This window comes from Eptatretus burgeri, chromosome 4 (assembly GCF_056783735.1).
Source record: "Eptatretus burgeri isolate ZD-2024b chromosome 4, Ebu_testis_v1, whole genome shotgun sequence".
Classification (NCBI taxonomy): Eukaryota; Metazoa; Chordata; class Myxini; order Myxiniformes; family Myxinidae; genus Eptatretus; species Eptatretus burgeri.
Genome location: NC_140964.1, coordinates 18,685,360 through 18,706,653, shown reverse-complemented (window position 1 = coordinate 18,706,653; position 21,294 = coordinate 18,685,360). Strand labels below are relative to the sequence as shown.

The window sequence follows — 21,294 nt, the reverse complement described above, 5'->3', positions numbered from 1 at the left end:
CTGCAATAGTCTTGCATCTCCTTCAGTAAGAGACTACCTCAGAAGCCTTAAACACCCACAAACCTTCAGTAATATAGTTCAGCTAAATTTGAGTAACCAACAAGATAAAGTATGATTGTAATCATATCGATAATTATCTATAACAGAAATGGTGCGAAGGTTAAGCAAACTGCCGTTTTCCCTGAAATATGGAAGCTATAATATTCTCCACTAATTGACGACAAGATAACCAAACAATGCTTGCTGCTGTTGAAGTATTTGTTCATGTTGAGGTGCCAAATGGTCAGTTCACTCCCCCTCGAATCAACACCAATGGGTGAATAATACCGCACGACCCCAATCAGGACTTGCAATGTTTTTCCAATTCATGGTCATGCGATACATATTTCCTTTTGGCACAATATCACAAAGTCTTCATATCCCGTTGCATGATTGTTTTGTCAAATGCAAAATTTATTTTTTGTGACGTTCATGCTCAATTTTTCTTGGTTTTTATTTTTATATATTTACCTCTGCCACCGAAGGTGTAAGGATGTTATATTTCAACACTTGTTTGTTTGTGTGCAGGATATCTCAAATTTGGGGACAGCTTAAAGTGATTTCTCACTATTGAGAGATGGGGCCAAAAACGAGACACTGTATCGCATGATTTTTCAAAAATGTTTTGGGCCCAAGATGTTGTTGTGGATCAGGCATTACGTGGTGGAGGTATGCACTCTCCCGAGTGCCCTTCTCGTCAACTGTGTGTGTGTGTGTTTGTGCATTTGTACAGTATTCTTTCACGGCTGAGCCGTAGCACCTCGAGGCACCAGCCTTTGGGTGTACATACTTCAGAATCTGGGAAAGGCTTTAAGCGAATGCACGTTAGCCTTGAATGCCGTTTTCAGACCACCAAAGGCTGCGACAAGTATGTATTGGGATGTGGGGTCAGGCAGTGCTGCTGCCGACCCACAGGCAAAATGTAACCACCATTAGGTCAATAACGCCATCACTTTTTCAATGTCAAATGCATCCTGCAGCCACCACCGGGAAAAGCTCACCGAGCTGGGCAGTGACAGATGCCCCCCCCCCACCCCCTCCCCATGGCAGTAGGTAGCCACTGTTAGTTGTGAAGAATTATTTTCCTTTTCTCCTCCTTCTCTTCTTCCTTTTATAAGGGGTGAAGTCCCATGTCACCATGCTTCTGCCCTGCCACGATACTCCTCCACCCCCCTCTGTCTTCAACCAACTATCTCCACTCTCCAACCTCCCCCACCTTGCGTATACGTCTCCTCATGCAATCCTCCGATCTCAACCACGGTCCACCTCTTTTCCTCCAACCTTGCTACCTCAACCTATCCACACCAAGTGTCCAGCCCATCGCAGCTGGTATTTCAGCAATATCCCAATCAAACTCGTATGCACACCAATCTCCTCCCTCAGTTCATCCATCCTCCTTCTATCCACCCTCTTCACTCACGCAATCCTGCTGACGCAGTTGTTCTCACAAACCTGCAGCCTTTGTTGTCTCTGTCAGTGCCACCATCTCAAGACCATAAAAGTAGGCCAGCATTGCATGTGACATCAGAACCTTCCCTTTCAATTTTCTTTATCTTTCTTTTTGCCATTAATCCCTCCACCCATTCGCACCCACCTGAATCCTCATCTGCACCTCTGCCTCGGACTTGCTATCCCTGTTCACTGTTCCTCCCAGATGCACAAATCCATTTCCCTCTCTGATCTCCTTACCCTCTAACCTGATATTAATTTATTTTCTCTGCTGCCTGACCCACATCACGTCGGTCTTCCCCATACTCATTCATCTTCAGCCCATGCTTCCCAAATGCCTCCTTCCACTCCCCCAGTACTTCCTGCAACCCCTGCCCATTCTCCACCACAACAGCCAGATCGTTTGCATGCAGCATCCTTCCCATCCTACCCCTCAACCTCACCTTCCTGCTTACCAGCTCCATCACCATTATAAACATGAGTGGGCTGAGTGTTTCGCTGTCTTCCACTCCTCCAAATGTTCTGCTTCTTTGTTAAGTTGCTCTTACCTAGCCCTCAACCTCTCCTCGTTCTCAATGACAGCGTTTCCCCGACACTTCCCCACCTAATGATCTTCTGATCCCTGCTATTAACCTCCCTCCTTTTCTTCATCCATACCACAAACACCACAGGCTTGTGCTGGCTGGTAACATGCTCTCACCACTGCCTTACAATTCTTAACCCTCCACAACTGTCACTTCCTTCCCACCAGCAAATCCAGTTCTGTTCTAGGATGCCCATTCCTATGGGTAATGTTGTGGTTTTCCTGCTTTCAAAAGAATGAACCAGCTATTTATTTCACTCCTTCCACAAGCTCTTTACCCTCTCTACTCCTCGTTCTCCAACCAAATTTACCAAAACATTCCTCTTCACCCCGTTCTGCCACTCCCACATGTACGTTAAAGTACCCCCGCAGTGCACAGCATGACCTCCAGCTCAACCATTACCATCATTCTCTCCAGTGCATCCCTGAATTCCTGCTTGTCTGTCCCAGTCCTTCCCGTTTGTGGCCCATATGCCAACATAACACAAACCATTTGCTTCCGTATCACCACCGATGAGATAACTATCCATCCCTCCCATCTTTCCACTCTGACTACCTGCTTGCTGATCTCTATCGATACTATTATTTCCACGCCATTACTCTTCCATCTCCACCCACGTGCAACAGCTTGTATCCTTCAAACCTCCTCACCCTGTCTTCTTTCCATTTTGTCTCCTGCACACACAACACTTCCAACCTCCTCCTCTGCATAATCTCCACCACCTCGACTCCTCTCCCCATTGATCCCACATTCAAACTCCCGAGCTGATCCTCACCTCTGAACCAATGCCCGCCTGGCCGAGCTCGTTCCATCTTGATCTGTTTGATCTGGATCTGGATGCTCTGGTCATCAATCAGCAGCCCTGCATGGGCTGACCTGCTGGACCCACTACTCTAGTCTGTTATAATCTTGTGCGCACACACGCATGCACACCACTCTTTCTCCACTCGCTCCCAACCTCCCCCCACCCCACCCACTCATTCTCTTCCTCCCCCTGCCTCTCCCCTTCCTTGTGTTCTGTTCTCCTTCATACATTAAATTTGTGCTCATATTCAGCTTACACCAAATAAATGCTTTTCACAAAAGTAAATCAATTCTCTCACGAAACTCACAAAAATCACAGTTCAAAGGTCACTCAGTTCGATCCACACAGACACAGCAAGCCGAATCAAGCCCATGAGCACAAACGGTATGTTCAGCACGACCCGTCAATCCTCTCCATCGCACCGCACCTTTTGTTGGATATTTATTACCTCAGTCACAGAAGGTGGATGGGGGTTACCTTTTTCAGTCGTCTGTTTGCTTGTTTGTCTGTCTGTTTCTTTATGAGCAGGCTGTCTCAAAAAGATATGAATGGATTCGGACAAAACTCGGTGGACAGGTTGGGTGTGTGATGGGGAATAATTGATTAAATTTTGGTGAAGATCTGGTTGTGAGAATTTCTTAACTTTATAAGTGATTTTTCACCATTGAGAGATGGGTAAAAAAGCGATTATGTCGCATGATATTTCAAAAATGAAGCCTGGTGTTGGCTTAGTGGTTACGGTGGCGGCTTGGGATCCCAGGATCCTGAGTTCAAGCCCTGTTGGCTGCTGAATTAACACCAGGGGGTTGACTCAGCCTGTTATCCTTCCGAGGTCAGCGAAGTGAGTACCAGTGTACTGGTCCCGGTGTATGCCCCGGTTGGAATAGGTGTACCATATCCCTGTGTGTTGTAAGAGGCGACCAGGGTTAGCGTCAGGAAGGGCATCCGGCCATAAAAAAAACATTGCCTCATGAAAAAGCCTAACCCCTGCACAGCAGGGAAAAATGGCTGCAAAAACGGTCATTTTATTATTTATATTTCAAAAATGTTGTGGCTGGATTATGACAAAACTTGGCGGATGAGTTGGGTTGGTGATGAGAACAAGTCGATTATATTTTGTTAAGGTCTGGATGCAGATCCGGCCAATCAGGTGGATCCAAAACGTAAAATCTTCAGCTTGGCAGAGGTATACGCTCTACCGAATGCTGTTCTCTTTCTTAACTGCATTTCATGCAAATGATTATTGTACGACTCCCAATCTGTCGCAACGTCATCTTTTTGCAGTCTTTCCGCTTTATTATTTCACAATTTTGATGAAATGTCCGCTTGTATTTGGAAGCTACGGTTTTTATTTTGAAGTTATTTAAAGTATTTATTTCGGCCGTTTTGAATGTGCATTTGCTATGACCACGTCAAGAGGTCCATTCTGTCTTGCTTCCTGTCTGTGAGGATTTGGCTATTTGACCGACCATATTCCACAAAGTGTACATTTGACAGGTGTAAACAATTTCATTTCCACATGTTGACCAGCATGAAGTCACAAGTGTTCCACAACCTGTATTTCTTAAAATATGTTATTTATTGCATGTGGCTTCAATATCGTAAAATATGTGCAATGCTGCTGAAGGCATGTATTTGTAAGGAAACGGATTGATCAAGAATGATGTTTTATCAGCCTTTTGATGGCCCTTTAATTCGATTTTAAAATATTTTTTCCCATGATCCTGGAAATAAAAAGAAGCACACAGAGGAATATATATATATATATATATATATATATATATATATATATATATATATATATATATATATATATATATATATATATATATATATAAATATATATATCTATATATATATATATATATATATATATATAAAACTAAAACTCTCATCATGTATGTATGTTCCCGAAATACAGCCAAAACGGTACACGATGGCGCAAAAATTTTACGGCCACTTTCCACTCCATTCACCTGCGGAGTGCAGTATCAAGTTTTATTCAAGTCGGGCAATGAAAATTAAAAAAAAAAATCAATTCCAGATTCAGTCAAGTACTCTTCGGGAGAATTTGATCAATGCAAACAACTTCGGCGGTATAGTTCGCTGGAGATATGTTTTTTTTAATTTTTTTTTGAAATGATCTTTTTGTCAACCGCTGTCACAACGGGTTCACAGGTTGTCCAGGATATCAATATATACAGGGTGTCCCTAAAAAAATGACATCCTTTGAAACTTGAATATCTAAGTAACTACGTGTCCCAGGCAAACGAAAGAAAAATAGGCTTCATGTTGAACAATAAAAGATTTATTTATCAAAATTCGAATAAGAGATTCAGAGGGATGTAGATTTTATAACCGTTTTCTCAAAACTTCACAAATGTTCAATTTGCGCACTGCCTGTGACACGACACACGTCAAGTCGGTGGTCCAGCTCCTGCCAAACACGCTGTCACATGTCTTGCGTAACATTCTCCAGCGCCTCAGTGAATCTCTGCTTAAGTTCCTCTCGGCTTGGAGGAAGAGGGGAGATATAGACCAGTCCTTTCACATAGCCCCGTAGAAAAAAATCACAAGGTGTCAAGTCAGGTGAACGTGGTGGCCATTTCAACAGCACATTGTCATTATCACTGGCATGCCCAATTCATCTTCCTGGTAGATTCTCATTGGGATAAGAATTAAACATTCAACTTAGTTAGTTTTTACACATTTTGTTAAAATTTGAGCGAGAATTAGCTATGTTATGAGACTACGAAATGATGTCATATTTTTAGGGACACCGTGTGTGTGTGTGTGTGTGTGTGTGTGTGTGTGTGTGTGTGTGTGTGTGTGTGTGTGTGTGTGTGTGTGTGTGTGTGTGTGTGTGTGTGTGTGTGTGTGTGTGTGTGTGTGTGTGTATATGTATGTGTATGTATATGTATGTATATGTATGTATATGTATGTATATGTATGTATATGTATGTGTATGTATGTGTATGTATGTGTATGTATGTGTATGTATATGTATGTATATGTATGTATATGTATGTATGTATATGTATGTATGTATATATATATATATATATATACATATACACACATAGATGGTACCCTTTATTTGTTGAAGCATGTATGAAAGGTCATGCATGGAAAATTTGTTTTTTTAACAGTTGCAGAAAAAAATACAAAGAAGTTACAGCCCCAGGGAAAAAGGAGTCACAAACACAATGTGGGAATAAGCTTTCCCTCGATTCTGAATGGAAAAAAACCCCCCAACAAAACACATGTGGGAACATGCATTACCCTTTATTTGAAGCACTTATGAAAGGTAATGCATAAAATGTTTTAAAAACGAAGTTATAGAAGAATAAAAATCAGGCCGGGTCGATATGATCCACTTCTGCAATGTCGGGGGTATTATATTTTAAAATATTTTTCCGTGATCGTGAAAAATATAAAAAATATAAAATACACACACAGGAATCGGTATTGCCCTTTATTTGAAGCATGTATGAAATGTCAGGAATGAAAATGTTTTGTTATAATGAAACAAACAATCATTCTTGGCCTGGGTCAATATGACCCGCTTCTGCATTATCGGGAGGAGGAGAGGAGATTGGGACCATACTCCTTTGCAGAGCGTTGGTGCTGCTTCAGCAGTCTCCTTGGCTATTGGGCACAATCCTGGATGGGTCGCCACTCCGACACAGTATACCAGCAAGCTGGCACTCATTTTGCCGACCTCAGAAGGGTGACAGGCCGAGTTAACCCCACCTGGTATTAGTTCAGCAGCTGAGCGGGATTTGAACTCAGGACGCTCGGATACAAAGCCCACCACCCTAACTATTAAGCCAACACCAGGCATATTATCAGGGTATTTCACTTTAAAATATTTTTCCCACTATCCTGAAAAAAAAACAAAAAAACCCACACACATAAGAACATGTATTATTACCCTTTATTTGAAATACTTCTGAAAGGTCATGCATAAAAATGTTTTTATCAGAGTAATTGGTGAACAAAACTCAGACCAGGTCAATATGACTCACTTCTGCATCATAGGGTGGAGTTTGCATTTGTTTTGCACCAAATAAGGAAATTGTTTCTTGTCCTTTTGAGAAATATTGTTTTTATGAAACATTTCTTCAGCTGTACATTTTTTGATGCACTTTTTATTGATTTCTGTCGTATGATTTTTATGTTTTACTTTTATTTTATTTTTCAGAAACAGAAACTTCTCTCTGCTGAAGTATTGGAGGCTTTGTCTGGAAGTGAAAAGTCTCGGTGAGGTCGATATTTATTTGGATTCAGGGTGTTCACTCATTGTTGGGTAATGGTTTGGATATGTATCACTTTTGGAATGGTTCTGTGTGGTGTCCATTTCCAACCACCAACCCCCCCCGCCCCCCCCTCCCACCGACTTCTACATTCCTGGTCTGGTTTAGTTGAGTACACATTTACGTTCAATTCCTTTTCAAAGAAATCAATGTTTTATATATTTTTAAATTTTGGGTTTTGTGCACGAGCCCAGACAAAAAGTAACTTCTTCACATTGGAATCACCATCACAGCCCCAGCAGTTATTGAGGTAGGTTGGGCTACAGTTTTACATGGTGTTTTTTTTTTTTTAGAGGGGAAGAATTACAAAAACTACAAGAAGTCCAAATTGGTGTTTTTGCGATCTCTCATTGTGGTACATTTGTGATGTATTCTGGTGTGTGTTTATTCTTTTTTTAAGCCTTGGTCGTTCAGAAAACGCTCGAAGAATAAAAGGGATGGCTTTTAAATGTGTATGACTTCTCTGTTGTAGTTTATGAGCATATCATTATGTACACATTTTAATGGGCGGCCATCCCTCGATATGTAGTACGACTGTACTTCATGACATACATTGGCTATTGAAAGTCTGCACCCCCTTTCCAAATTTTCACCTTTTGTTGCCTTACAGCCTGGAATTAAATTGCATTAAATCACTCTTTCCACCTTTATTTACACATCGTAAAGGCCCAGTCACACCTTGACGTTTTAGCCAGCTTATGCCGATTTTTGAAAAATTTGTCTAAAACGCTGGCACACGTCGAATACGTTATGGGTAAGTTTTGGAAACGTTGAGAGCACGCTGAAAAACATTGCCATACGTCGTAGTACGCTGGCTTTCATCGTTGTACTTTGCGGTTGTCCTCAAATTTTAGCATGCTTGAAATTTTACGACTTATGCCAGCGTATGACTCACAAGTTCCACTACGCTGGCCATAAGTTGTAGGCACATTATGCGATCGTTGACACATGTTGACACACGTCACTTGTAAGTTAATCATAAGTCGAAACGCGTCGAGGTAATGTTTAGCGTACCCGAAACTTATTTCTAACCGATGAGTAACGTGTTGTAGGCACGTTACGCGATCGTTGACGCACGTCGACACACGTTACTTGGAAGGTACTCATAAGTCGAAACACGTCAATGTAATGGTTAGCGTCAGTGTTCCAGACTCCCTGGTTTAAAAAAAAAAAAATTTCTTCGGTATGACGGTCATGTTGACACTTCGATTTTTAGTGTGGTTATAATTTAAATCGTTGAGCGGCAGCCTATTAATTATATTATATTATAACCGCACTAGCAATCGAAGTGTCAACATCACCGCCGTACCGAAGAAAAAAAAAAAAATAAACAGGCAGTCTGGAACACAGACGCTAACCGTTACATTAACGTGTTTCGACTTATGAGTAACTTTTTTCGACGTGTGCCAACGATCGTATATCGTGCGTACAACTTATTCCCATCGCATGCGGAACGTGTGAGGCATACGGCAAGTACGTTGTAAAATGTTTAACACGTTTAAAAGAACAAGACGTACTCCACTTACTACAACGTATGATAGCGTACTTTAGCGTTCTATTCACGTATACCAAACTTACCCATACCGTATTCGACGTGCGCCAGCGTTTTAGACGCATTTTTCAGAGGTTGGCATTCGCTGGCAAGATCGCCAAGGTGTGACTGCGATGTTGACACTTCCATTTCTCCGGCAGTTATGATTGGAATCATTGTGCGGCAGCCTTTCAATAGGCTACGTCACGTGATCGTCGGCGATACGTGCAGCGCGCTATGCATAAGTTAGACTATCGTTGGGCATAGGTTGTGAACGCCGACAACAGGCTAAGCATTCGTTGGTATAATTTATCTGTAAGACAACGAAACGTTCTGTGTCCGTTACTAATATGTTCTGCATAAGACCAACTCGTTATGAATACGTCCGGATCTTTAAAAAAAACATCAAAAGTTCAGCGTAAGCCAGCGTTTTACATACATTTTGATACGTTGCCATTGCTGGCTAAAACGTCAAGGTGTGACTGGGCCTTGACCCACAACTCCGAAGTGAAAAATAAATTTCAGAAAATTCATTAAAAATCCCAAACTAGAATATCTTGGTTGGATAAGTGTCCACTTTCTTTGAAATAGTAATTTTAAATTTGCTCGGGTGTAACCAATAGCCTTCAAAATCACACACCAAGTTAATTGGCTTCTGCCTGTGTTAAGTTGTCGTAATTCTGATATTTGCCTCTGCCACCGAAGGTGAAGGAGGTTTCGATTTTGCCCCTTTTTGTCTGTCTGTCTGTCTGTCTGTCTGTCTGTGTGCAAGATATCTCAAAAAGTTGTGGACGGATCTGGATGAAAATTTTTGGACAGGTTTGGTGTGTCACAAGGACGAACTGATAGTACAGCGGATAAGCTCATATTTTAACAAATTGTGCATTTTATGAGAAAAGCATGAAATTTCCTGCATCGTTCGGTCATCCCATAATGTTTATTTTCGGATGTGGAGGGAAGTCAGATTTGACCTCTGAGGGGACAGTGAGAGGTCAAATCCAAGATGGCCGCTTGTCACCCGGGTCTAATGTTCAAACGTCCTTAATTTTGGAACCAGACTGCACAGTAAAACATTTACGGTGTCATTTCCAACTAAATTGGGGATGCCCATTCATTTGGTGATACCTTTGAGAATGTCAGAATTCAAGGAAATGAATTTAGGTCAAGGTCAAGGTAAAAATTTATCAAAAAATAAGCAATCAGTTCCGGCAGCCGGAACAGCAAATTCCATTAAAGTTTCGGAACAGCAAATTCCTTCATACATGCCAGCCATGTCACCAAGACCCACCATGAACACCAGGTTACAGCTGCAAGCCTTTATACACTCCTCCAACAAGCTTACCGTGAAGACTGCACATCCGATGACAAAACTGAATTGTTTGCTTTCCTGTCACGCATAGTTGTTCATCTTCGTCTAGCAGAGGGCAAGGAACTGTATGCAACAGATGGAAGTGGAGTCCTTTGCTCTCCGGCTGAGTCATACTTGGCCTGCCTTGCCCCATGTTCGCAGGAGGAGGCCGACACTCGTCTACTTCTGCATGTGGCAGATGCTGTGCAAAAGGGGTGCAAGAAGGTGACCATACGTACCGTTGATTCTAATGTGGTAGTACTGGGTGTAGCTTCATTCAGCAAGACAGCTCCTAATGAGCTGTGGGTTGCCTTTGGTGTTGGGTCAAGCTTTCCTTACATAGCTGTTCACGAAATGGTTGCCACAATAAATCCAACACAGTGTCTGACTCTCCCAGTCCTTCACGCTTTCACCGGGTGTGACACTGTATCTGCATTCGCTGGCAGAGGAAAGAAGACTGCCTGAGAAACTTGGAAGGCTTTCCCAGAGGTGAATGATGCTTTCAATGAACTCCTATGCATGCCAAGTGAGGTCAGTGAAGGATCAATGTTACTGCTGGAGCGATTTGTAGTGCTAATGTACGACCGAACCAGTGAGAGCACGGAAGTGAATCATGCCAGGAAATAGCTCTTCACACAGAAGTCTAGAACTCCAGAGAACATTCCTCCAACCCAGGCAGCACTCAAACAGCACATCAAGCGCACTTGCTACCAGGCCAACTGTTGGAACCAGGCATTGGTCCTGGATCCAGTGATGCCAGAGCCATCTGACTGGGGCTGGACAAAGGAAACAACTGGGTGGCAGCCGCTTTGGACCACTCTCCCGGAAGCATCAAAATCGTGCCATGAATTGATCCGCTGTCGCTGTGAGAAAGGATGCACTGGACAGTGCAAGTGTGCCAAAGCTGCGTCAAGTGCACTGCACTGTGCTTCTGTTCTGGAGGCTGTTAGATTTTGATCACTACCTTTATCATCATCATCATCATTGCTATTAATAAAGTATTAAATAGACTCGCAGCATGGGACTATTCTGTTAATTTTTTTTGAATTATTATTCCTATAGTGTCAAAATGGAAGCAAAGTTTCGCTATATTGCATAGGTCCAATCCATTGTCTTTACTAAAAGAATGTCCAAAAGTTTTTGACGTATTTTGACCTTGACTTTGATCGAAATGCATTTCCTTGGCTCCTGGCGATCTCAAAAGTATCACCAAACGAATGGCCATTCCAAACTTAGTTGGAAATGACACCTTAAATGTTTTTTTTACACCGTTTAGTTCCAAAATTAAACGCGTTTGAACATTAGACCCGGTGGACTGGTGGCCATCTTGTATTTGACCTCTCTCGGTCCTCAGAGGTCAAATCTGACTTCCCTCCACATATGAAAATAAACCTTATGGTATTCACTAACTATGTCAGAAAATTCATGCTTTTCTCATAAAACGCACAATTATTGTGCTTATCCGCTGTACTACAAGATTGAAGAAGAATACGTGTTGTGGTTAAAACTGCTCTTATGTGCGTTTTTGATTTCTTGCTTATAAATACTTGCTTTTAAATGATTACTTGCTTGTGTGTTTGTAATAAATAATTGTTTGTTGCTATTTCAAATCTGTATCGGTTGTCTTTTCCTTTATTGGTCCGATGCAGGACACAAGTAAGGTTAGACAGGACGTTCTACCGCAATAATTTGCTTTGTCAGCCAGCGCACACTCACTGTAACGCTCGGCAGTAATCCGAGTGTGCGCTTCAGGCACTGATCCCGATTCGCCGGCCGTACGCAGGTAAGGTATCGTGCAAAGTACTGTAATCCTGCCCGGATTGGCGTGCTAATCGGCGTTCGTAGTTGTTTCGCAGCCTGCCGTTGCACGGAGTTATCTGTGCCCGGAGGCCTCAGGACCGGGCATTCAGGAGGGACCCAAGTGCATTGCTCTTGGCAAGCCTCAAACCCCGGATCCGCGACAGTATATATAATGTGATCTTCACCCATTGGTTCGACAGCTGACCTGACGGCACCCACAATTGTAACCTTGAAATACTTAGCCTAAAGTACCCATAGGATCCAAAAGACCCAAATGACCCCGAGGACCCAAACAACCTTGAAGACACAAAAGACCCTGAGGACCCCGAAGACCTAAAATACCCAAAGGACCCAAAAGACATGACAATCCCTCTGCATAATGTGAAATGTGACTTCAGGTCTCACTCTCTCTCACTCTCTCACACACACATTCCCAATTCCTCAACCCCTCTCCCAACTGTCCCCCCACTGTCCCCCCCCCACCACCACACCCAAACTCTGCTCCCCTCCCACTTTCTTCTTCAAGTCCCTCAACTGCCCCAAACCCCCAAGTACTGAACCCCCTCCATTGCCAAGTCTTCAATCCTCCCCAGCTGCCTGTATTCCCAACATCTCAATCTCCTTCTTCCAGCTCCATGCACCCTCACCCCCAATTCTCTTTCCTCCCCTCCCCATTTCTTCCCATTGTTAACAACATTACATAAAGATACAATGTGAACTTTGGCATATGAGAGCCATTTGGCCTGTCATGCCTGTGTTGTTCCTGTCCCTGTTTGTTCGGAGCAATGTCAAAAGTCAATGAAGATGGAATGTTAAATTGACAATCACTTCCCCCTTTCGTCCCATATCCTTGTTATTAATTCACGGACTGGTATTTGTGGGTTTGTTTGTTTGTCGCGCTCCTCCTCCAACAGCTGTGTGGCGATTACATCCAGACTTGCTGCATAGGATCAGCATGACCCCAATTTGTGTATAGGGGTGTTTTTAAAAAAAATCTTTGCCAGCAGTGTTGGGAGGGGACGAAGATGCTCAATGTAAATGTGTATTGTGTAGCGCCACCTCGAGGTGGGGGAGGGTATAACAAGTCTCCACCATTTACAGCACAGTACTCCTGTCCCCCAACTTTTCCAGTGTTGTGAGGTGTTTTGAATTGTACGCAGTAGATGTTTTTGTTTCATCCATGTAACTTCATGGGTTTTTTTTTTTTAAATAAAAAAAATTTGTTTGCCGACAGAGCTGTCAGTTGCTTCTACAACGTCAGAATAATGTATACGTCGGAAGAACGTGTTGCATGCTTGCAACAAGATCGCACAAAGGGCGGGTACTCTGCTATTCATAATAATGATGGTACGTCAGTGCATCGTTGAATTACGTGCCATTGAAATGTGTGTACGTCCATTAATTACGTCGTTTTGGAACATAGGTTCCCTGTATTTTGTCAAAAACTAAATTGGTAAATTGACTTCCGGTTCCGGTTTTGAGCAGCGAGAGGTCTCCTTTGGGACTCCCTGCTGACGTTCTCAAAGCTTAAGTTTCCGGTTGTTATTTGTCCCGTTTTAACTCTTTAATTTTCTCACCTACATGTTACTGTGTGTTGCTAGTTCGGTTTTGTTTCAAAAATCGTGCTATTTTGTGAGTATTTTTGTCGACGTTCTTACCTGTGCTTGAGGCCTAGGCGTAGGCTTGAGGCCTACCGGTTCCACTCGGTGTTCGATCGTTTTTTTTTTTGTTGTTGTTTGTTTTTTCTCCCCATTACCTTCATTTTCTATCCTCCCCATTACCTTCAATTTTGATCCTCCCCACTTTCCAAACATCCCCCATTCTCCCAACTAATCTCTTTCTTATCTCAAAAAAATAAAAATAAAAAAAAATAAAAAACCTACAACAACAACACGCTCACCTTCTCCCAATTCTGCTTCTTCTTCTTCCTCTTAACTTCCTCCTCGTCTTCTTCCTCGATTTTTTTTTTTTTTATTTTTTATTTTTTTTTTATTACACTTCCATGACCTAATCTGTTGAACTCTCTCATGTATTAATATTAACAACAAAAAAAATATATATATTTATATATATATATATATATATATATATATATATATACACCCAACAACAACAACAACACGCTCACCTTCTCCCCTTCTCCCGATTCTGCTTCTTCTTCCTCTTAACTTCCTCCTCATCTTCTTCCTCGATTTTTTTTTTTTTTTTTTTTTTTTTTTTTTTTACACTTCCCTGACCAAATCTGTTGAACTCTCTCATACATTATTTTTAACAACAAAAACGATCTTATAATGCTTCATCTTCCTCTCTCACACATGTACTCTTTACTGTTTCACAATGCACTACTCTTCTGCTATTTTAACAGACTGCGCTCATTTCGAGCTCTCCTTCATTCCTTGCCTAAAAAATCCAACTATTACAGCGCTTCTCTCCATGCTCTGAATTCGCCTTCATTGCACCCATCAAGAATTGTGTTAAATCGCATCTCTGACCTAAAACTTTTAAAAACCACAGTTTGCCATGGATGCTCGCTTTCCATCAAACATTCTTTTTTTCCAACTTCAGTGCCAACTCACCCCCCCTCACCCCTCACTCTCACTCTCAAAGCAACCATCCCACTCTTCTCCCTGCAAGCCTCCCTCTCACCTCTCTCAAAAATCCCCCCTCACCTTTCTCCCACCTTTCATCCCCCTCACTCTTCCTTCTCAAAGTTGCCCCCCTCTCATCCACCAACCTGCCTCCCTCCACTGCCCTCTCACCTCCATCTCTTCACTCCACCTCCTCAAATCCTCAACTGCCTTCTTCCTTGTCTCTTGTCCCCCCTCTCCCCCGGCACCACACAGGCTGTTCTCCTCAGTCGGCCCCCTCCCCTCGCTGTTCTGCAATACCCCACACTCCTTCAGCAACCCTCCTTACCTGCCCCCCTCGTCCCTTGTCCTACCCTCCCCCTCCCCCTCCACCTCCTGCACCCAAAGCCTCCTCCCCTTCCTCTTCATTAAAAGTGTGGACCTCAAATATCCGGGGCCTTCGCTCAAACCTTTCAGATCTTTCCAGACATTATCTGCCTAACAGAAACTTTCCTCTCCCAAGACGTGTCTGACTCCCAAGTATCTCTCCCTGGCTACTCTCTCTTACGGTATGACAGACCTGAGCCTCGTCCTGGTGGAGGTGTTGCTCTCTTCATCAAAGACTCTATTCCTCACTCTCCATGCACTGCTCTCACTCCCGCACACCCCCAGGAATACCTCTGGCTTCGGCTTCCCCTCCACTCCCACCTCATGTTTATATGTGTACTGTACCGTCCACCGAACGGTGATGACTCCATCTACATCTCACTATCCGAAAACATGGACCATCTTCTATCTTCTCATCCAAACTCTCTCTTCCTCTTATGTGGTGACTTCAATTGTCATCACGCCAGTTGGCTAGGTGTGGGTACCTCTCTCACCTGCCATGGCACCTCAGCAAAAGCTTTCTGCGACTCATTGGGACTGACTCAATCGGTCAACTTCCCGACCCGGATCTCAACCAATGGTACTCCATCTCTTCTGGATCTGATTTTGACAAATTTCCCTGACAATATCTGCTGCTCTTCCTTCGCTCCAATTGGTTCTTCTGACCACGTCCTTGTTAAAGTGGACATCTCTCTGGCTGTTATCAGAGAACCACCTCACCGCCGTCGAGTCTGGCATTTCACTCAAGCCGACTGGCAGGGTCTCCGAGCAGCCATCAAACTTACAGACTGGTCTCCTATCACTACTTTCTCAAACATCAACTCATCCTGGGAATTCTTTCAAAGAAACTTGCTCTCCCTCATGCACAGATTTATCCCCTCGTGTTCAGTTGTCTTACCCTTCCTCCCGCCCTTGGTTTACTGAAGCTTGTGGCGAGGCAGTTGTCCTGAAACAACTTGCCTTTGCCTCATGGAAAGCAAACCCAACTGAGGGCAATCTCAGTTCTTTCCACAAAGCTCGGAACAAGTGTGTATCTACCCTCAGGAGAGCCAGAAAACAACATCTTTCTCATCTCAAGTCTGAACTCTCAAACCTCTCTCCCTCCTCAAAATCCTGGTGGCGTTTAATCAAATCTGTTTCTGGTGTATGTTCCCCCTCCATCCCCTCCCTTACCTCAAATGGCCGCACTGCTGATTCCACACGTGATAAAGCTGAATGTCTAAACTCGGTGTTTGCAGCTAAATCTTGTGTCCTAAACCCATCACTATCTCTACCCACTTTACCCAGTCGCACCCAACTGTCCCTGGACTCTGTATCCTTTTCTCCTGACAAGGTGGAGAGCTTGCTTTCAAACCTCGAGTCAGATTCTGCAACCGGTCCAGACGGCATCAGCCCACGTGTTCTCAAAGCCTGCTCTTCTGCTCTTGCTCACCCTCTCTCTGTTCTATTCACCCTCTCATTTGCCCAAGGTCAAAGCCATCTGCTTGGAAATCTGCTAACATCACTGCCCTGCATAAAAAAGGTGCAAAAACAGATCCCTATAACTACAGACCAATCAGCCTTCTCCCAATCATCAGCAAGGTGATGGAATCCATCATCGCCTCAGATATGAAATCCTTCCTCTTCTCCAATGGCTTGATTTCCAATCATCAATTTGGTTTCAGACCAGGTCACTCTACCCTGGATATGCTGCTTCTGCTCTCCCATCAATGGATGGAGGTCCTCAATGCCAGACAGGAAATCCGAGCCGTATCCCTGGACATATCACGTGCTTTTGACACAGTCTGGCACCCTGCACTACTCACCAAACTCTCTTCCCATGGTATCCAAGGCCATCTCCACTCATGGCTCGCAGACTTCCTCTCCTGTCGCAGTCAACGTGTGGCCCTAAATGGAGTTCTTTCATCCCCTCTTCCTGTGCAGGCTGGAGTTCCTCAAGGTAGCGTTCTGGGCCCTGTTCTTTTTCTGGTTTTCATCAATGATCTCTCGGACTCTCTGGAAAATCCTCTATTTCTCTTTGCCGATGACTCCACCCTCTGCCGTACCATCTGTCATCCCTCAGACCGGCAAGCACCAGCTTCTTCACTCACTGCAGATCTGGATAAAATCACAAACTGGTCCAACACGTGGAACATGTCTTTCAATCCAGACAAATCTCACACTCTCACTATCTCTTCGAAAGGACCGTTTACAAAACCCCCCCATCCACTTTCTCAACAATCCTCTGGAAGAAGTCTTTTCTTTCAAGCTTCTAGGTCTCACTATCTGCCATGACCTTTCCTGGGAAAGTCACATTTCCAACCTCGCCTCAAAAGCCAGTCGCCGACTGGGAATCCTCCGTCGTGCTCAGTCCTTCCTCGGCCCTCTTGAGCTCCTGACCACTTACAAAGCTTTTGTCCGTAGCCTGATGGAGTACTGCTCTCCCCTCTGGGCTGGTGCTCCTGCCTCCCACCTTTCTCGGCTTCACGCTGTCGAAACCAGGGCATTTAAGATCATCGGCATCTCCCGCAATGAAGCTGAGTCTTTGGGCCTCTCACTCAATCACCGCAGGTTGGTCGGTGGTCTTTCTGTCTTCTACCGACTCCTCTCCAGCCTTGCCCCCTGCTCTCTCTGCGATTTGTCCCCACCACATTTCTACAGGGCGCTCAAGGTCCGCCAACAACCCCCTTCTGGTAAAACTACCAAAATCACGAATCACTGCTCATCTTCACTCTTTCATTCCTCTTTTTCCCGCCTTTGGAATAAACTTCCTCACTCTATTATTTCCCATTCTTCCCTCCAGGCTTTCAAAACAGCTGTTCACCACCACCTCTTATCTTCCCCCCTCCAAATCCTCGCTCTTTTCTACCCCCGATAATCCACCCAAGCCCACTTCCTTCATTTCTCCTACTTTCCTTCCTGAAAGTCCCTGAAATGTCCATCTTCTCTTCGCCATGTTCCCCGTCCCATCCCCATCCCCATCCCTCTCCCTTCCACAGTTCACCTAATGTGTCTGTTCCCCACTGTTTTGTCCCTTCCACTCCCGCCCCTCTTGTCTCATGCCTCCTTGCTGTGAGTTGTGTGTTAGCTCTCATACGAGCCTCGACCAAGGTATACAAAAAAAAAAAAAATAAATAAAAAAAAATAGGTATGCCAATTATATACATACAATTGGAACGCGAGTACATCTATTAATTACGTATTGGAAGTTATTAATTATGTTAATTGTTAATTCGGCAATAACACCACACAAGCATCATACAAAGGTCTTGGCAAGGGTCTGCAAACTCTCATTGTTCTTTCTAGTTTCAAATTAAATTGTATCCATTGTTATCAGCACCTTGTGTATACACTGGGAAAAGGTGCAAAATCGATACAATGATCATCATCGTGCAAACACGAATCATCTATTTGACAGCTTTCGGACCTCTTTATGCCCCATTGCTGATATAACTCATGCAGAATAAGCAGCATCGAGGTTGAAAAAAATGTGTGCATGTGTTTTTGTAGGCAAGCTGCGGTTCCAACAGAGAGAGGTGGGAAGAATGTTGGCAGTGACATTTCTTTGGTTGATGAAAAAGAAACCATTACGAAGGACAATGTCCCCACAAGGTTTGGATTTTTAGCATTGTTGTGATGTTTCGTTTTACATATTTTTCGTGCAAATCTTTTATTGGAGGGCTCGTGTCATTAATTTATTTTTTGTCTCGAAAAAGCTCCATGCGCACGTGCTCGATTGAGCTTCAGCAGTTTTGTTGACATTATCCTGTAAGGATAATCTTTGATGAAACGGATTTTTCTCGATATTTATAAAAGTTGTTTTTAAACAAAATCTTTTCTGTGAAGGACTTTAAATTTCATGCAAAGTTAAAGATGGGGTTGGGGTGGAGTGGTTGAGTTGGTGAGGTGTCTCCTTTTACTGTTGAGAAGCAAACTGGACAGCTGTCCAACATGTCGATGCATTCTGATGAGGGGTTCAAAGTTTAGGTTCCCATTTGTAATTGCATTGAATGTGGATCCGTATTGGCCTCAAACATTTTGTGAACCTGTCCGACTGAACTTGAAATTTTACTTCAGTACAGTATGCTTCAATTAGCTTTGCTTTTGGAAAGCAGAGTTTACTTCTCAGGGGCTCACCTCATGATCTTGCAAATACGAATTGCCAAACCATATTTGTGTTCAAGGTTGTTCTCAAAATAAAAATATATTGGTATTGTGTTATTCATTTATAAATACTTTGAGAAAAGTAGGGAGTTATCAATGCCAAACTGCAGCTCACTTGTTTCCATTGACATGCCAAACATGAATTATGTGCTCTTGAAGCAATTGCCATGTTTCCTTAATTGTAAATGTGCTTTGTCTCGTTCTGTACTGTGCATTTGTTCTATGATTGCATGCTAAGCGTGTTTTACGCTTAATTGCACTTTGTTACTGGACTTGCCTTTTTGTATTCTCTGTTCTTCCATGAGCCCACATGTTGCATAGAATACATTTTGTCATTGTGCAATGTCACGTCTTCATTGTTATCAACCCACACTCACCTCAAAGCTGGTCGAGCCTGGGTTTGAATCTCGGCCCAGCTATAAACTCTCATCCTGATGTTCCACCGGCAGGGTGATTTGTCAGTGTGTGCCGTCCTGCAGATGGACGTTAAATGGAGCATCTCGTTTGCTGGCATAAGTTGGTGGACATTAAAGATCCCACTGTGTCCTTCGATAAGACACCACTGGTATCCTGGCCAAATTCCAAATTCCTGCTCTCACCTATCGAGAGCATTGCATCATCGGCATAACTACACACTCAACCAGTGATGCTACCCTGCAGACTTGTCCTGCATATGAAAGGAGGAGAAGAAGAATAATAAGAAGAAGAATGCAACAGCCAATGAATGATTTGTTGTCTTTGTCAGCCTGCTGTCACTTTGCAGGAGGCTTGAGCTGCCATTTTCTTTCGGCCTGCTCAACAATGCCTCGACTTGGAAAAGGTCGCAACTGTTTCTGTATGATGAAGTGCTCAATCTGTTTTTTTTCACGTTCCTCACTCTTATCATCGAATGTCTGATCTTAATACCTTCGAATCGCTGTATACATCACTTTTGGAGGTGCGATAGTTTTAAAATTAGAAATTAGGAGATGCGATAATGCCCCCCCCCCTTTTTGTTTGCATTGTATAATGTAATTTTTTTCCCTACTCTGAGTTCCCAAGGTTAATCACGCCAAAACTCGATAAGATTACATTTTTTACCACGATGCATCTTTCTTGGGGGTTTGAAGTCATTTTTTCACCATTCATAACTTATCAACACATGAGACTTCACCATCTCCAAGGGTACATCCATATATACAATCAATAATATAAAAGGATCTCGGTCTCGGCGTCCCTGCGTTAGGCCATCCCTGCCTGCGTGCGTCCGGCAACAATTGTCCTATTGGGGATACCACTATCAAGCCCAATCTGCAAACACAATTGCATAGAAGAGTAAGGTGAGGACAGATGGGTTGGTTTCAATTTATATTAAAACTAAAACTCTTTCTCCTTCATCTTCTTTTTCACTTATAATAATGGTGAGTCTCATCCAATCCCGTTTGTCATGTCGATTCGATCCAAAAAACGTTTGCTACATTATATATATATATATATATATATATATATATATATATATATATATATATATATATATATATATATATATATATTGTTGAGGAAATTTGCAAACCACCATTCAGGTCCCGTAGGTGAGATATCTCTAAGTACATGTGTAGTTAGCCCCAAACCCGTTGTTTAGAGGGAATAAATGTGATTCATTCAGGCTGCGACCCTTTAAGATAGTCGTTTTTCTGTTCTATCTTTATTTTGAACCAACCACGTCTCAACCGCCCTCACACAACCACCAACCACAATGCTGCTTCACAACAACAACAATAATGCCAACAGCCACTATCTTTACCTTCACAACACACCACCCGCAAACATCGCATCACCGCCATTCCAAACGTCGCCATGGCCATAAACCACCACAATAAACCCTCCACCACCTTCACCTCTCCTCCTTCTACCGCCATTCCCGCACCACTTGTGAGCACCGAGCGTCAGGCTGTCCTGGCCTCGTACGGGACGCGCGCTGAGCCGCAAGTGCAAAATGCAGCCTTTCCGAGGAGAATTCGGATCAGGAATGATACACGTCCACCACCAATCCGTCCAATCAGCAAGCGCGGGGCGGTTTGGCCCTGCCTCCAGGCGCGTCGGTGTAGAATCGAGATATGCAAATTCTCGGATCAGGGGAGACTCGCGCCCCTTTTTCTCCGTCCAATGGGCGAGCGTGGCTCCACCCCCGAGCTCGTTCTGATCCAGAAATTTGCATATGGGTTCTCCTGCCGGCCTATAAAGTGCCGAGCGCAGGGTTGAGTCGGGCTCAGTCAGTTAGAGAAGAGTCAGTCTGGAGAGGTCAGAGAGCCGAGTGGAGCTCGCAGTCTGTCGGGGTTCGGAATC

At 43.5% G+C, this 21,294-nt stretch overlaps 1 protein-coding gene across 1 annotated transcript in view; it reads left to right on the top strand.

The window, feature by feature from the left end:
• NOL7 (nucleolar protein 7) overlaps positions 1 to 21,294 on the top strand; it is a 66,285-nt gene that overhangs the window by 16,428 nt on the left and 28,563 nt on the right. Inside the window, exons 3-4 of the mRNA XM_085877078.1 lie at positions 7,082 to 7,140; positions 18,316 to 18,417. Coding sequence (XP_085733204.1) covers positions 7,082 to 7,140; positions 18,316 to 18,417 — 161 coding nt within the window. The remainder of the gene's footprint in view (positions 1 to 7,081; positions 7,141 to 18,315; positions 18,418 to 21,294) is intronic.